We start from the raw sequence: 15328 nt of genomic DNA, 5'->3' as shown, positions 1-15328 counted from the left end.
CCCGGCGATTGTCGACTCATCGCATCAGTTACTAATCAGTTATGAGTAAAAAAAAAAGTGGTAATTGAGTTTTTGGCTTCGTCTACCCTGTTTATGTTCGTTGTAAATTTCTTGTTTCTACGACAACTGCGACTAAAAACATACAAATGAATTTTTACTACAGCGAATGTCGTCCGAAGTGGGCATGGTAGACGACGAAGGATGGGTTAGTCGCGCGGTGCTCGTTTTACGTCGTGAAATTCGGAAGGAAGGCTAACTGGTGACGAACTCCATGGCAGGCGAGGTATGAACGTTCTTTTTGAGCCAGCCTCGTAGCCTGTAGTGCCTTGCGCCTCGCAGTAGCGCGCACGGGAGCCGAAATAGCCGGCAGAGACCGGATATCTAGGCCTACTATTTTTGTCATGCCATATGAGTGTTTGACTCGAAATCGCCTTCAGGAAGCGGCTCCCTTGTAGCATTGCGTGTATTGTTTTGGGGTCGCACCCTCGTGAATGAGGTGTCGGCAGTTAAACGGGCAGCGGCGAGATGTAAGCGGAGGGTCTGGTCGTTAGCCGCTCGGGACATTTTTATTTTCTTCTAGTCGAACGTAACTGGTTACGATTCGTCGTATTCCCGTCTCTGTCCTTTACAGGGGTGCTGACAGCAAGTCTTTAATCGCGTACTTGTGCCGTTAATAACACGTTAACTGTCAGCTGCGATGGAGAGCCCAGGGCTGAAACTGACCGACGCCGAGCAGCGCTATTTCGGCGAGCTGTTCTCGGCTTACGACGTTGACGGGCAAGAAAAAATCTCTGGTTCTAAAGCATCCGAACTACTACTGGCGACGCAGCTACCCACGGAAACACTGCAGCAGGTGAGCATGCTTGCAATGACCTTATTTTGTTTCTGTTCAGTGTGTCATTGGAAATTCTTGTTTGGTCAATGACCCGCGCGTTCAGTTCGCCTTCGCCTAATCAAGCGCGATCGCGACGTTATTTATCTCGTTCCGATACGTCCCGGAATACAGTCCACGCGGATGGAATATCAGCCGAGTGCGGTCGTTCGGCCAGTTCTGCCTGTTTCTCGCTGCATTGTAAGACTATACCCCGGATACTGTTCTCGCTACGCCAGCATTGACAGACGTCGGCGGTGCGTCGTCTTCCATGTTTCGCGCTGACGTTCGCTTCTCAGCCGGCCAAAAAGTTACGCACCGGTAACTGCGTTGCGGGCAAGGCCTTGGTGCGTATGTCGAGTGGAACCAGGCTATCTTTTTATTTTAACCATGTTAATTTACGGTGGTTTGGTTCGCTCGGAACCCGCAACACCGTCATTTGCACGTTCGTTTTTATTTCAGTATTTTTGGCGCTGTTTGGATCTGCATTTGGCATCCTTGCGCAGTCGTAACATGTCAGTAACCAGCGGCTCGGAGTTTCCAATGTGCTGCTGTTAATGCTCACCACATTTCTGTTAATGTGTCGTAGGGTAAACGGCAACGGTCAGGTTACGTGGATGGTTAAACCGAAAGTACAACAGTGAGCTGGCTTCACTAGTAGATTGTCATGCAGCACGTTATGCAGAACTAATGACAGTTAATTCCCCTTCTTAAGTGTTCGAGGTAGAGGCACGGCTTTATTAAATAGAACTGTCAGAGCGTGTACACTGAAGTCTAGGGGTTGCTAGCGCCAGTGAATGTTTTTGGTTGCTATGTTTTGAAACCCTGCAAAACATTAGTCGCATTTGTGAAAGTTGGTGTCTACGTGGGACCAGACTTGAGCTTTGCAAACTGGTAGTTTAGTAGAGACCAGGGCAAGCTGGTTATGTTAGAATATGTCTCAGTGCTTTTAATGTGCAAGTAAACAGCATGAATTGCACTCCATAGTAGTGAGGCAAGGTCCATCTTGTCTGTCCTGTCCGCCCTTGAAGAGAGATAAGTTTTGTGAAGCATTGTTTAGCTCCATGAAGCTCCTTTGACTTAGGGAACGAACTTGTTTTGTAGAAGAAAAAATTGAGCAAGAAAAAAAGGCCAGAAAAACGTGCTCATAAAAGACTAAAACAAAAACTGGTTTAGTCTGATTATAGGGCTGTTAAGTTGAAATTTGCTGTGGATTGCATGTCAGTTGGGTGACTCACTATGAAGCAGCAATTGCATAACAACCTTTGAAGAGAAGGCTATCAGTCTGTAAGCTATAAAATACGAGCTGCAGATTGGCCAGTGGAATTCATCATGAGAGCACCATAATTTGACACTGAAAGTCATCATCATCATCAGCCTGACTACACCCACTGCAGGGCAAAGGCCTCTCCCATGTCTCTCCAATTAACCCTGTCCTTTGTCAGTTGCCGCCACTGTATCCCTGCAAACTTCTTAATCTCATCCGCCCACCTAACTTTCTGCCGTCCCCTGCTACGTTTGCTTTCTCTTGGAATCCACTCCGTTACCCTTAAGGACCAGCGGTTATCTTGCCTTCGCATTACATGTCCTGCCCAAGCCCATTTCTTCCTCTTGATTTCAACTAAGATGTCATTAACCCGCGTTTGTTCCCTCACCCACTCCGCCCTCTTCCGATCTCTTAACGTTACATCTATCATTTTCCTTTCCATAGCTCGCTGCGTTGTTCACTGAAAGTAGAAAGCTAAAAAGTATCATGGAAGCGTTAAAACATGATTAGATGCTGCCAGAAGTCAGTCTTATAGGCAACAAAACGCTCCATTAAATTGGTGGCGATTGATTGATTTAGGTAATAAATTGTGGTTCTAATGAGCCAGATTAGATATCAGTGACTGTAATGAATGCAGAAGTAGATGTGCCTAGAAATAATAGAATATAAAATAACTTACAAGGTATATTTTGCTACTTCCTTCTATATGGTTTGTCATTAGGGAGTTTTAAACCATCGATTGCTTCAGATATTGTCACAGTTCTTGGAACAACCGGAAGAGCACAATAATAAAGAGAAGCAAACGTGAGGCTGTACTAGCAACTGAAAAATTCATGTAAGGTGAAGATATGTAATGACACAGGATTACATGCATAAAAGAAGAAACAACAAAAAATTAATGACACCATGTGTCAGTAATCATGTGCGAGGCTAGGAGGTACGCAGGTATCATGGCTTCCTAATGTTTTGTGTTTTCTTTCTGTTTTATTGTGCTCTTCTGGCAGTTACAAAAACTATGACTCTGAACAAACTAGCTCGGCTCTAGCCCCTTTTTAACCTTCATATATATTGTATTTTATATTTCAATGACTGAGATAATGTTGCTTGAATGCACCTCTCTGGAATTTGCAAACATGAATGAAATTCATCTGCCCTAAAGGCGTGGGATAATGAAACAAGAATCTTTGCTACCGTTGTATCACAGTGGTTCCTTGGACACAGTTGCCACATGAGTAAGATGAGTAAGGATAAAGCTTGTCATGTGCACACTTTTTGGAGGCCTTTGACAAAGTGTCTGCTGTCTCATAACTTAATCACAGTGGAATGGAAGCCATGAACACGAGAGAACAGCGAGGCAGGGTTGTACTGTTGCCTGGTTATTCTGGGCAACGGAGAATTGATTTTCTGAACAGTGAAGAAGCTGTGTGCTGGCTGTTAAAAGGGAATTTGCTGCAAAAGGCAACCCCTAGAAATGCCATCAGTGATTGCATGGACAACTTGTACGACATGCGAAGCAGATAGTTTCTATCACAGTAAAGCCCTTCAGGATTCTTATCTCATAGATAAGATGTCTGTAGGGTGTTTCTAGCGTGGGAATCAGTGGAAGCTTCATTGAAGTACGTTTTTGGAAGAAAAATGCATTCAAATTGCAATGAAACACAACTATAACATATTTTAAACCTACTTTTTTGGAGTGAATACATTGATATTGACCTGAATATTTCTCCCTGACCTACTTCCTATGTGCTAGAAAATAAAGTGTGCGCAGTTATTATTTCTCTACTGCCGCTCACGAGTTGCACTCATTATCATTTTATGCATCTATTGCTTGTGTTTTTGAAGATAATAAGGGAGTTAATTACTCATTGACATCCACCCAAGCATAGCCATACGGCTACAAAGGAAAACTAAATGCAAGGAAGATGTTCTCATGTTGATCCTTGAGCTGCTGTCTATTTGGTGCGTCATCGTCTGGAAATGGCCTTCCCTCAAATATGCTTCAAATAATAACCTTACCTTTGGGCCAAGAAAGGAGAATGTATAGCGCATGGTTAGAAGATTATGATGAGCTTTCTTGCCCGAGTGGCATGTTTCCATTTGTGCTGTGTGCGAGTTGCGAGTAAGAGCTTTTTTTTTTAGCATGTTGTGCCAGTGGTTTTCGATGGCTTCCCGTAATTTTGCTGGAAAGGAAGTGCAGTGGGTTGCTCTTACTGTGGCACACTTTACTGTTTCCAGTGTGCCTCAAATTGAATTGTTCGAAGACTCCTTTGCATTTTGTGTCTTCCCGTGTAGGCCTTTAGCTCATCTGTGTGTTTTGACAGCAGCAAGAGTTCTAAAAATTTATAGAACGTTACGATAGCGTGTAATGCGAAGTATGAGTGCAGCTCTTCACACGTCTACATGCCACCTGCATTCTTCGATGCAATAACTTGCTCCGAATAGTTGCATTAGGTTTTGTTTTGCATGTTCTCACCCTGCGTAATGATAGAGGTGAGAAATAGTCAACACAGCCACGCTTCCTCCGTGGCTGAGCGTGGCTGTGTTGACTATTTGTTGGGCAACAAAAGACGCATTCAGTGCTGAGAAAATTGCATGTGAAAATTGCATGTGAAAATGAAGGGATACTTTTCTTCCCGACACTTGATTGAAACCCAAGATCGAAAGGGGCTCCATGGCCACTGTTTGGAACTGAATGGTGGTGTAGCATAGCCTCGGAAAACACATGCAAAAATTGGTCTTGATGTCATCGTAGCTTGCTTGTGGAACTGGCTGGTTGTGGCAATACCTTTATTTCATTTTTTCGTAATTTTCTAGCTCGTAAAAGCTCCATTAGTAATAAGGGAGTAACTACTCATGGTACCCACCCAAGCACAGCCATACAGCTACAAAGGAAAGCTCTGCAGCTTCCACAGAAACTGTAAAGAAAAGTCCTTCCTGGTGTGGGGTTTGAACCCCATACCAGGACGATTTTTCTTTAACTTTGTCCCCGTGGAAGCTGTAGAGCTTTGCTTTGTTGCTGTACAGCTGCTCTTGAGTGGGTGCCAATGAGTAATTACTCTCTTAATCTACTCCACCCTGGGGGATGCCCTGAACATTGGACCAAAAGCTCTGTTTTTTCAGTGAAAGTAGCCCCTTTGTCTTTGGGCCTATGATGGAGTGAAGTCCAGTGCGAGGGCACTGATCGCGAGTTTGAGCAGTGCAAAAGTCTATTGTTTTCTTTCTCTGAGAGCGCTTCATAGTTGGCGTCGCATCCAACTCATTCCAAATCATTACACAAATTGATTTTTTAATTTGACATGCAGCACTTGTTCCTTGCCTCCTTTTGTGTACCCTTGTGGATTACTGTAATTTGGGGCCATTACAATTGTGTATGAATGGTTAACATGGTTTGATTTTAGCAGCATCGATATAATTGTCATTGTGTGGTTATGGCATGTTGGTTGGGCCTCTAGGAGCCTGGAAAGTAAGGCCAACTGCTTACTGGCTTGTTTGTAAAAGCAGATGGGAATGGGTGGTGGCATAGCTGGCAAGCCAAGTTGTTGAACCTTAGTGACTTGTTGTACCGGTTCTAGCTCACTAAGTTTATCACCTTGTGTTAAAACGGGGATGCAGTGTAATTGCGTCTGTGCAGGGCAAAAAGTACATAAACGTTACACGCATGCAGCAGACTTCCATTTTCTTGCCTTGTGGCTCGTATTGAGTCACCGTGTGGTTGCAGCCCTGTTGGCTGCCAAGGTGTTGTTGAGTGTGGCAGCTTGGGGGATCCCTCTCTGTGCAGATCACCGAGCTGTGTGGGGCGAAGCGCCTGGGCCACTTCGGGCGCCCCCAGTTCTACCTGGCCATGAAGCTGATAGCAGCCGCACAGGCGGGCCTTCCCCTCAAGATGGACACCTTCTCTTCGGGTGAGGAGAGCAGTAGTGGGGGGAATGCATTCTTTCGCTTGTTGTTACGTCTAAACATGGTCTTCAAAGGGTTTGAAGCAGCATTCCCTGGAATACTCACCTAATGCAAGGGTAAATGCATTCTGTGGCAGTGATGCAGGGCTCGACCTTGGAAAACTGTGTGTTCATAGTTTCTTGTTTGTCAAGGGAAAAAGTTTTTCTTCAAGTGAAGAGTTTTTTTTCGAAATGAGCCAGATCCACCAAAACAGAAACTTAGAACAAGGCCATAATTTCTTGTCTGAAAGGAATGCGCTACTATTCAACCTAGTACCTCACAAGTTTTATGGGGCAGATAGAGCAGTCGAACAGCCTTAATCGCCAAAAATTTACGTGCATAGTTTGGCCTATACAACAATGGAAACATTGGTGGATTTGGCTCATATCGAAGGGAAGCATCAGATTCGACCCACTTTTCTTCTCGAAACTTTATTATTACTGCAGTATGTTTTAGGTTACATTCAAAACAATATGGAAAAATGCTTGTGCTGTGACTTCAGCAGAAAAAAAAATTACAAGTATGCGTCACCCGCCTTACACTCATACATGGATAGCAGGCCTGTCTTCCTGGCAGCATAAGCAGCCTTCTTCGCAATCTGCCATGGGCTCCTTTTCTTGACAGCGACGAAAGGCAGCCTCAAAATACGCAAGTTCTTCATTTTCTTTCCATGACACACCAAAGTGAGTCACCAGAAGGTTGGTCACGTCTCTCACCTTCAGTTCGTTGAGGTGGTGTGCATACAGCTCGCACTGTTTCGGTGTTTGTACAAGGGGTCTTTCCCCTCTTTAGGACCGATACAAAATTAGACACCGAAACCCTGTAGTGGGGTTCGGCTCTAATTTGAGGGCTTCGGCCTGTCACATTTCTCTGAATGTAAAAAACCTTCGTTTCAGTAATCTTGAAAGGCAGGTTGGACGTTGATCTCATTACTTCCGTACAGTACGCCTTCCAGGGAACGTTCACCGACCTCTTCATACCCGTCGCAATCCATGCGGAACTAAATCCGTCAAAGCAAAAGTCTTGAAAAAACAAAGGAGCTCGCGAAACAGACCACGCAGTCCGCGCTATCACGCACGACACCGCCGGCACGAGCCTACAAGGAGGCTGCCATGTTGGCTGAATCACGTGGTCTCCGGGTCAGCCTCCTATTGGTTGAACGGATTTGGCTCATTTCGATCCACGCAGTGGAAGGATTTGGCTCGTTTTCGATTTGAAATGTGATCTGCGGGCTAGCTCAGTTAGTGTAATTTGACCCATTTTGTTCTGATCTGTTTTTTAAAGGAAAGTTGACTGGCTTAGCTTGCCACTACAGTTGGTGTTGCGTTACTTTCAGTTTTTGGATTTGGCTCATTTCGAAAAAAAACTCCTCAAGTGAAGGTGCCATTGTGTTTCCCTTTTTTTTTTGACGGAGTTATTGCCATAACGTATGGGTTGAAAGCATCTCTTGCGCCCTTTGTTAAAGTGTGCAGGGGGCAAAGGAAGAAGTAGGGCATTGCGAGGATTCTGTGTGGAAGTTTGTTAATATCTCTCACAGTTGCAACTTGTACAGAAGTTGTCACATTGTCTTCCAGGTGTGGAAGTTCCTCTCCCAAGGTTCCACAGGCCCAACGATCATGGTGAGTGCGCTTGGCACTAGTAGTTTTTTCTTTCTGTTAGCGGGATATAGCCAGAGAGCAATTTTTTATGCACACATCCGTCGTCTACACAGTGGTTTTATTGATTGCATTTTAGCCTAGCTGCACCATCTTGAATCAAAGCAAAACGGGTAAAATGCTGTACTCTTGATCATTTCAAATGCACTCCATTTGCATAGGCCTTCAGAGTTGCAGTGCCAGATGAATGCTGTTTCACCAAACTGTGCACAGCATATAGTAGAGGGTGAAGGTGGTGATTTGATTTGAAAGCTAACACGCTCTATATACAGAAGGAGCACAAAAGATAAGAATTCCTGTCAGCTGAATAAGGGAACCACGCGGTCTTTTTCTCAGTAGAGAGGCGATGTGTAGGTTTTGAGTATCTTTACCGAGACTATGAATGGTTCCACTCTATTGAAGGGACCGTGGAATGATTTCGATGGGCATATTCTGGGGCAACAAATCTGTTGTAGAGGGGGTTCCTTGGGGGTATTTGAGTCAAATTTGAAAGTTGCGTGGTTCCTATAGTATAGAAATAATTTTTAAAAAATGCTGCTCGCAGTACCGCACAACCGATTAGGGTGACACACCTCACCTTTGCGTCCCCTACCCCGATGACATCAGTGGGCAGTGCAGCTGGCCTTCAAGCTCGCCCCCATCTGCCCATTGGCATCATTGGGGAAGAGGACATGGGGTGAGGTGTGTTGCCCTAATCGGTTGCGAGCTACTGTGAGTAGTGATTTTTAGAAATTATTTCTATATTATGGGGTCCACGCAGAGCTTTGAAATTTGACTCAAATACCCACATTGATCACTTCTACAGATCTGTTGCACTAGAAAAGGCCCATCGAAATCATTTCAGGGTCCCTGTAAATTAAAAAGAGCTTTGAATTTTTTTACATTCCTTCTGGGCATAAAAGCATGCTAGGCTTTTCGTATAGTTGGCACCCATTTGTTTCCTCTGTTTGACCTCTTGCGCTGCATTTCTGGGATTTTGTTATTTTTCATGCACAGCCAACTAGTCCGAACCCAATTTGTTATTTTTCATGCACAGCCAACTAGCCCGAACCCAAGTTTTGATAGATTGCATGGTAGACCTCTGCATGCAAGTTTTTGGCACCTGCACGTTTGCTGTGCCAAGGACCTGTACCTTTAGATGCTCGCTTTTCCTGAGACTTGATGTCATGATCGTAGTAATATTTTTTCGATGGTCACCTTGGCACTATGCAGTGTGTGTCACAGGTGGGCTGAACCTAACTTTTCATTCTTTGCTCTTTCTTACTACTAGCACAAAGCAACGGCAGGACTTGATTGGGCTTTATTGGCTTGCAGTTCCAAGCATGGCTCTCAGTGGTTGTCCCATTCTTTCCATGCACACCTTCATGAGTCTGTTTGCTAATCTGTAATGTTAACGGCATTCATTGCACTGTTTTGATAGCTATTGCCATTGCATTTAGAAAACATGCTCGTAATGTTCGTGCTTTTTTTTTGTGCATTGCATGATGTGGAGCTTTAGTGGAGCTTTTGTTTCTGTGTGTGCCGGTTACTCTTCTAGCCGGCCACCCAACTCAGCTGCCCCCACCCCCGTCGAAGAGCCACAACAAGGCATCGAGGCAGCCCAGCTTGAAGGACCTCGAGCTGTCGCCACAACACCAGGTAAGTGCTTGTCCTCTGCCTAATTGTTCACTTGCCGACACCCTCTGAGCACCAGGTGCAGTGCAGTAAGACCTTGTTAATTCGGACATGCGGGGGGCCAGAAGAAATGTCCAAATTGCCATTGCAAATTGCAAATTGCCAAAGGTGGTTTCAATTGTAGTAAAATTCTTTGGTGAAAAATATTTGTCGGATGTTTACCCTTGTGGCAATGCGAATTTTAGTGGCAGCTAGGCCGTTGGGGGGGATGGGGTGATCTGCCAGTCAGGGCGATTGGTAACTGTGAGCGGGGTGTGGGATGTGTGGTTCCTGCTACCCTCCCCTCTCTACGATGCACCGCTCCGCTTAGTGCAGTAATCAGTTCTGGGTTGGGGTGGCCGGGGCTGAGGGGATGGCGTAAACTGGGTAGTGGTTGTCTGCTTCGGAGATGATGACTGCATGGCGTTCTGTTCTTCTAACAAACTCTCTACTGTGTGCGCATTGTTGGGGATGTCAATGTAGATGTGCTCCGTAAAGTATCTCTGCAACCTCCTTCACGGTGCAGTGGAGTGGCACGGAGCTGCATCGCTTGTGGTGTTCAGCAAACCGAATGTAATGAGCCCATGGTTTCAGCGCGTGAGAAAAATGGAAGCACTGTGTGTATGAAAGTGAGGGAAACACATCTGTGCTGGATCGGACGACTAAAACAAAAGTGATCAGTGATGCACCAGTTGGCGCCCATACTGGCATGCAGCTGGGCTCAGCTGGCTGGCTGATACGTACTGATAGGTGCCGTCATGCTGGCTAGTGCGAAGCTCAATAAGCAAAGCTATGTACCTAGACTACTTGTGCAACTACAGTGTTCCTCCAGTCGTTGCGACACCTGCCGTTGCCAGCACATGAGAGGTGCGCAGGCAAGGCTGTACCATGTAATAGGGGATATTCAAAATTCCGCAAGTGCGCTTTCCCGCATAACAATGTTGCCCCTAACAAGATGGCCGACCTCGCTATAAAGGAACTACGTGGGCGACAGGACAGGCGCTAAAGGTGTGGATAGAATGTAAGAAACATATTTTAGAAGAATCAAACAAAAAACCAGTCTTTCTTGCTTTGTTTCAGCTGGAAACGCATGGTTCGCCATCTTGTTGGGGGCAACATTGTTATGCGGAAAAGCGCACTTGCGGAATTTTGAATATCCCCTATTGAGGCTTTGAGGAGGAGTCTTACCTCAACATGGACTTGCTTCGGGAGTCCATCTGAGTTAACTGGTGCGAGCCCAGAAACATCTGAATTAACGAGCATCAGATGCCAAATACTTAAATGGGTGATAGATGGGACCTTGGTGGTAGTCCAAATTATCTGGATTTCCGAAATAATGGGGGTTGTATGAATGGTGCTTTACTGTATTACATCACGTTTCCATCATCTGCTGTGAGCATAGTGAATGTGTCACAGCTCCATCCACAGATAGTAAGGCTGAGATCTGGGCGAGTTGGTATGCATTCATACTGGTGAACAGCGCAAAAAAGGTGGGACAACAACAAGACAAGTGCTTGTTGTTGTCCCGCCTTTTTTGCGCTGTTCACCAGTATGACTCCATCCACAGATGTCTGTCCGTCCCCTGCAGTGTAATTCAGTGATAGGCTGAGCTTGCCCTGAGGCCTGCTACCGTCTGTGTGATTGTGACTTATGGCGTTTTTGTGTGTGCTTTGTGACATCATAGCCAACAAGAGCCAGAGTTCAAACTTTCTGATGAAAAACAGTGCTGTAATAAATTATCTGAAGCACGCTGGGACATACCTTCTCCAGTCCTGTCGTTCCTAAGGCTGACACGTTATCAGGTAGCTAGGGAACAACCGCAGAAACTTGGTGGTCTTACTCATTTAAGTTCCGTTCTCACCTGTAGGCAGAGATAAAGGTGTATCTAACTTGGTTCGTAAGCAGTCACTGTGTTGAAAACCTCAGTTCTTCAAGCGCTGCATTCCTCACCACAACCTGCCCTGCGCACAATCACACAGATGGTAGCAGGCCTCAGGGCAAGCTCAGCCAATCGCTGAGTTGCACTGCAGGAGTTGGACAGACACCTGTGGACATTGAAACCAGGGGGGACACTGGTCTTGAAAAGAAAATTTTATTAATTTAGTCATAGTTATGAAATTTTCAGGGCACATGTATTTTTGTGTGCTGATTCTAGATAAGTCATTTAATTTCATGTAAAACAATTCCTTGAGCACTTATGCTCTTTTTATGCAAGTATTTTGTGGAGAGTTTTGAAGAAAATTTGCTGCAGGAAACTCGCTGAAATGTATGCCATTGGGTTCTCTTGATACCAAGGAATACAATAAGGGTAAAATTATTATCCTGGCTCTCATAGAACTTGAGTAATAGGGTACTGAAGCTACCACTTCACACACAGGAATACACATTTTCCTTCTCATTTCTGAAGCGACAACTTCAAAACTCCATAACATAAGTTCTATGATAGGCAGGAGGACAATTTCACCCTTATTGTATTCTTTGGTGTCAAGAGAACCCAGTGGCATACATTTCAGCGAGTTTCTCGCAGCAAATTTTCTTCAAAACTCTCCGCAAAATACTAGCATAAAAAGTGCATAAGTGCTCAAGGAATTGTTTTACATGAAATCAAATGACATATTTAGAATCGGCACACAAAAATACATATGCCCTGAAGATTTCGTAACTGTGACTTCCTTAATAAAAATGTTTTTTTCAAGACCAGTGTCCACCCTTAACTGAGATTGTGACCAGCAATGACGTGACAAAGACAAGTTCCACTCAAGCTCCCACCGCAGCAGCAGCAGCAAATTGATGGTTACACGTTGACTGCAGCTTCATTTACTGCACTGCTGGTGACTGCAAAGGGCTGCACATGATTGAGCAGTGTTTCACACTTGCTTTTAGAGTGTAGCTCTCAGGGGATCGTCTCAGGCTTTCGTAGCAGAGCGATGATGTAACTGGATGGTAATAAGGGAGTAATTACTCATTGGCATCCACCCGAGCGCAGCCATACGGCTACAAAGGAAAGCTATACAGCTTTCTCAGAAACTTTGCAGCTTGAAGTTTGAAAAGTATTTATTTGAAGTGTTTCATACACTTCAGGAAGGAGGCCAAAAGGCGTGGTGCCTGACGAGGGCCTTCCTCCCTGGGGGTAAGCAAACTGCATTCGGCACATACACAAAATATACAAATACAATAAATGTAGCGGTCGCCATTACACTTGCTGGCATGTTAAAAGAAAAAAAAAAAACAAAGGAAAAACTGTACAACAATGTTAAGATATCTTCAAAGTTGTTAAGATGCGTGCTGTTGGGTTACAGGGAATTATAAAAAGGAAAAAAATATATATACAATCATGTTAACTGTTATCAATTTACAATATGTCACAGGATGTACCGGTTAGTCATGTAGTTAAAGAAAAATTCGTCTTGGTCCGGACAAATTTTTCTTTAACTACGAAGTTTCTGAGAAAGCTGTATAGCTTTCCTTTGTAGCCGTATGGCTGCGCTTGGGTGGATGCCAATGAGTAATTACTCCCTTATTACAAATCTACTCCACCTTGGGGGATTCCCCTAAACATTTGACTAACTGGATGGTAGCTGCTATAAAGCAAGACGCAAAAGCAAGGCACAATACATCTGGCCTGTTGTTCTACGGCGATGAATGGTGCAGGCACAGCTGCTTAACAGGTGCCGATAAGAGCTGTGCTAAAATTGCACTGCCTCAGGGGCAAACATCTGGATAATTTTTTTCCCCTTTTTTCCTTTTCGGATAATGAGAAACTTGCCTGATTTGAATCGGTCCGGCAACTCAACAGACAATAAGTACTAATGAGACTGTGGTGCTTGTTCTAAGCTACATTTCATTTTAGGTTGTGGAAGGCATCACTCTTGCGTACCAAGCCACCGCGGTGGCTCAGTGGTTATGGCGCTCGGCTGCTGACCCAAAAGACGCGTGTTCGATCCCAGCCGCGGTGGCTCAGTGGTTATGGCGCTCGGCTGCTGACCCAAAAGACGCGTGTTCGATCCCGGCCGCGGCGGCTAGAATTTCTTTGGAGGAGAAATTCTAGAGGCCCGTGTACTGTGTGATGTGAGTGCACGTTAAAGAACCCCAGGTGGTTGAAATTTCCGGAGCCCTTCACTACGGCATCCCTCACAGCCTGAGTCGCTTTGAGATGTTTAAACCCTTTTAAACCAAACCAAACTGTTATGCACAGTGTTCAGTTTTGCGTTGAACTGCTTCTTATGAGCAGTCAGTGTTTTTTTGTTGTATGTGTGATGACACCTTGGAATTCCCACCTTGCTCAATGCAGCCGTATAGCCAGGCCCCAGCCGGCTATCCCCAGGTGCCCCCAAGGGAGTCGCGGGACTCTTCCCCCGATGTGCACACGGGCTCCGACAAGACCTGGACTAAGTTCAACCAGACAGGCGAGTTTCACGCTGTTTCTTCTGTGGCGGGCTGCAGTTCTCGCGCTAGAGGACGATGTAGAGGTTCACAAAGGCTCCAGTGAGCCTCATTAAAGTGCAGTGTGTCGAGAAACTGGTGCCACCTTGTTCGGTGCGGTCAGGTTGCGAACAGAAAGTTGTGAACTGCACAGGCGATGGGCAGCTGAATTGGAGCCACTTTGAGGAGCATCGACAGCTGCTGGGTAACGAGGAGGACAGCAGCGACCGGCACTCGAGCGATGAGGAGCACGACATATGGAGCATTGCCTCGGACCAGCGCGACTACTACACCAACCAGTTCCAGAGCATGCAGCCCGACCTGCGCGGAAAGATCACGGGTACCCTCTCTCTTCTTCTTTTCCCCTCAGAAAGTTAAGGGGGGACACTGGTCTTGAAAAAAAAGTTTTTATTAATGAAGTCACAGTTACGAAATCTTCAGGGCATATGTATTTTTGCGTGCTGATTCTAAATATGTCATTTAATTTCGTGTAAAGCAATTCCTTGAGCACTTATGCACTTTTTATGCTAGTATTTTGCGGAGAGTTTTGAAGAAAATTTGCTGCGCGAAACTCGCTGAAATGTATGCCATTGGGTTCTCTTGACACCAAGGAATACAATAAGGGTGAAATTGTCTACCTGCCTATCATAGAACTTAAGTTATAGAGTTTTGAAGTTGTCGCTTCAGAAATGAGAAGAAAAATGTGTATTCCTGTGTGTGAAGTGGCAGCTTTAATACCCTATAACTCAAGTTCTATGAGAGCCAGGATGATAATTTTACCCTTATTGTATTCCTTGGTATCAAGAGAACCCAATGGCATACAGTTCAGCGAGTTTCCTGCAGCAAATTTTCTTCAAAACTCTCCGCAAAATACTTGCATAAAAAGTACATAAGTGCTCAAGGAATTGTTTTACATGAAACTAAATGACATATCTAGAATCAGCGCACAAAAATACATGTGCCCTGAAAATTTCATAACTATGACTAAATAAAATTTTCTTTTCAAGACCAGTGTCCCCCTTAATAAATGCGCAGTTGTGTGAAACATGTAGCGTACACTGGTCAAGTCTGTTGACCTCTTTCTTGCGTTCTTTATCTTCAGGTGCTGTTGCCAAGGAGTTCTTTGAAAAGTCGAAGCTCCCTGTTCACGAGCTGTCGAAGATATGGTATGTCAGCTCTGCGAGTGTTTTTATGAACCTCTAGACTTTTTTTTTTATTTCATGGGCAGCAGGTTGTATGCACTTGTGCACATAACTGTAGAATGAAATGCTACTGAAAACTAATGTACAAGCATGACTGGGTTATTCTGTGGCTTCGACTTTTCTTGGTGACGATCTCACTTTATGGCTTAAAGGGACACTGAGGAGAAATTGAAGTTGGCTTGTATCAACAGAATACCAGCTCCTGATTACAAAAACGCCACTCATACTGACAACAAAGCTCTTGTAACATAGAAAAGAGCAAGAACCAAAATCAGGTATCGCCGCCACAGGCCAAACTCGCAAGTACGAGCTTCATGACGTC

General features: G+C 44.9%; 1 protein-coding gene across 3 annotated transcripts in view; it reads left to right on the top strand.

Annotated features, from left to right (window-relative positions):
* The first annotated feature begins 38 nt into the window (after window positions 1–38).
* The window catches only part of Reps (RALBP1 associated Eps domain containing), a 58950-nt gene continuing 43660 nt past the window's right edge, over window positions 39–15328 (top strand). For 2 of the 3 annotated variants that reach the window (XM_089571758.1, XM_089571757.1), the window contains exons 1-8: window positions 39–283; window positions 632–853; window positions 5917–6040; window positions 7649–7693; window positions 9267–9367; window positions 13674–13788; window positions 13959–14144; window positions 14907–14970. In XM_089571758.1, the coding sequence (XP_089427884.1) occupies window positions 698–853; window positions 5917–6040; window positions 7649–7693; window positions 9267–9367; window positions 13674–13788; window positions 13959–14144; window positions 14907–14970 (791 nt within the window). In that variant the 5' untranslated portion in view covers window positions 39–283; window positions 632–697. The remainder of the gene's footprint in view (window positions 284–631; window positions 854–5916; window positions 6041–7648; window positions 7694–9266; window positions 9368–13673; window positions 13789–13958; window positions 14145–14906; window positions 14971–15328) is intronic. The other variant, XM_089571756.1, reaches the window with a different exon arrangement.

The sequence above is a fragment of the Amblyomma mixtum genome, chromosome 2 (genome assembly GCF_055824585.1).
Source record: "Amblyomma mixtum isolate Tamu chromosome 2, ASM5582458v1, whole genome shotgun sequence".
In the NCBI taxonomy this organism is placed as follows: Eukaryota; Metazoa; Arthropoda; class Arachnida; order Ixodida; family Ixodidae; genus Amblyomma; species Amblyomma mixtum.
Note: the sequence above shows the minus strand (reverse complement) of the source record. Positions and strands in the feature narration are given on the sequence as shown.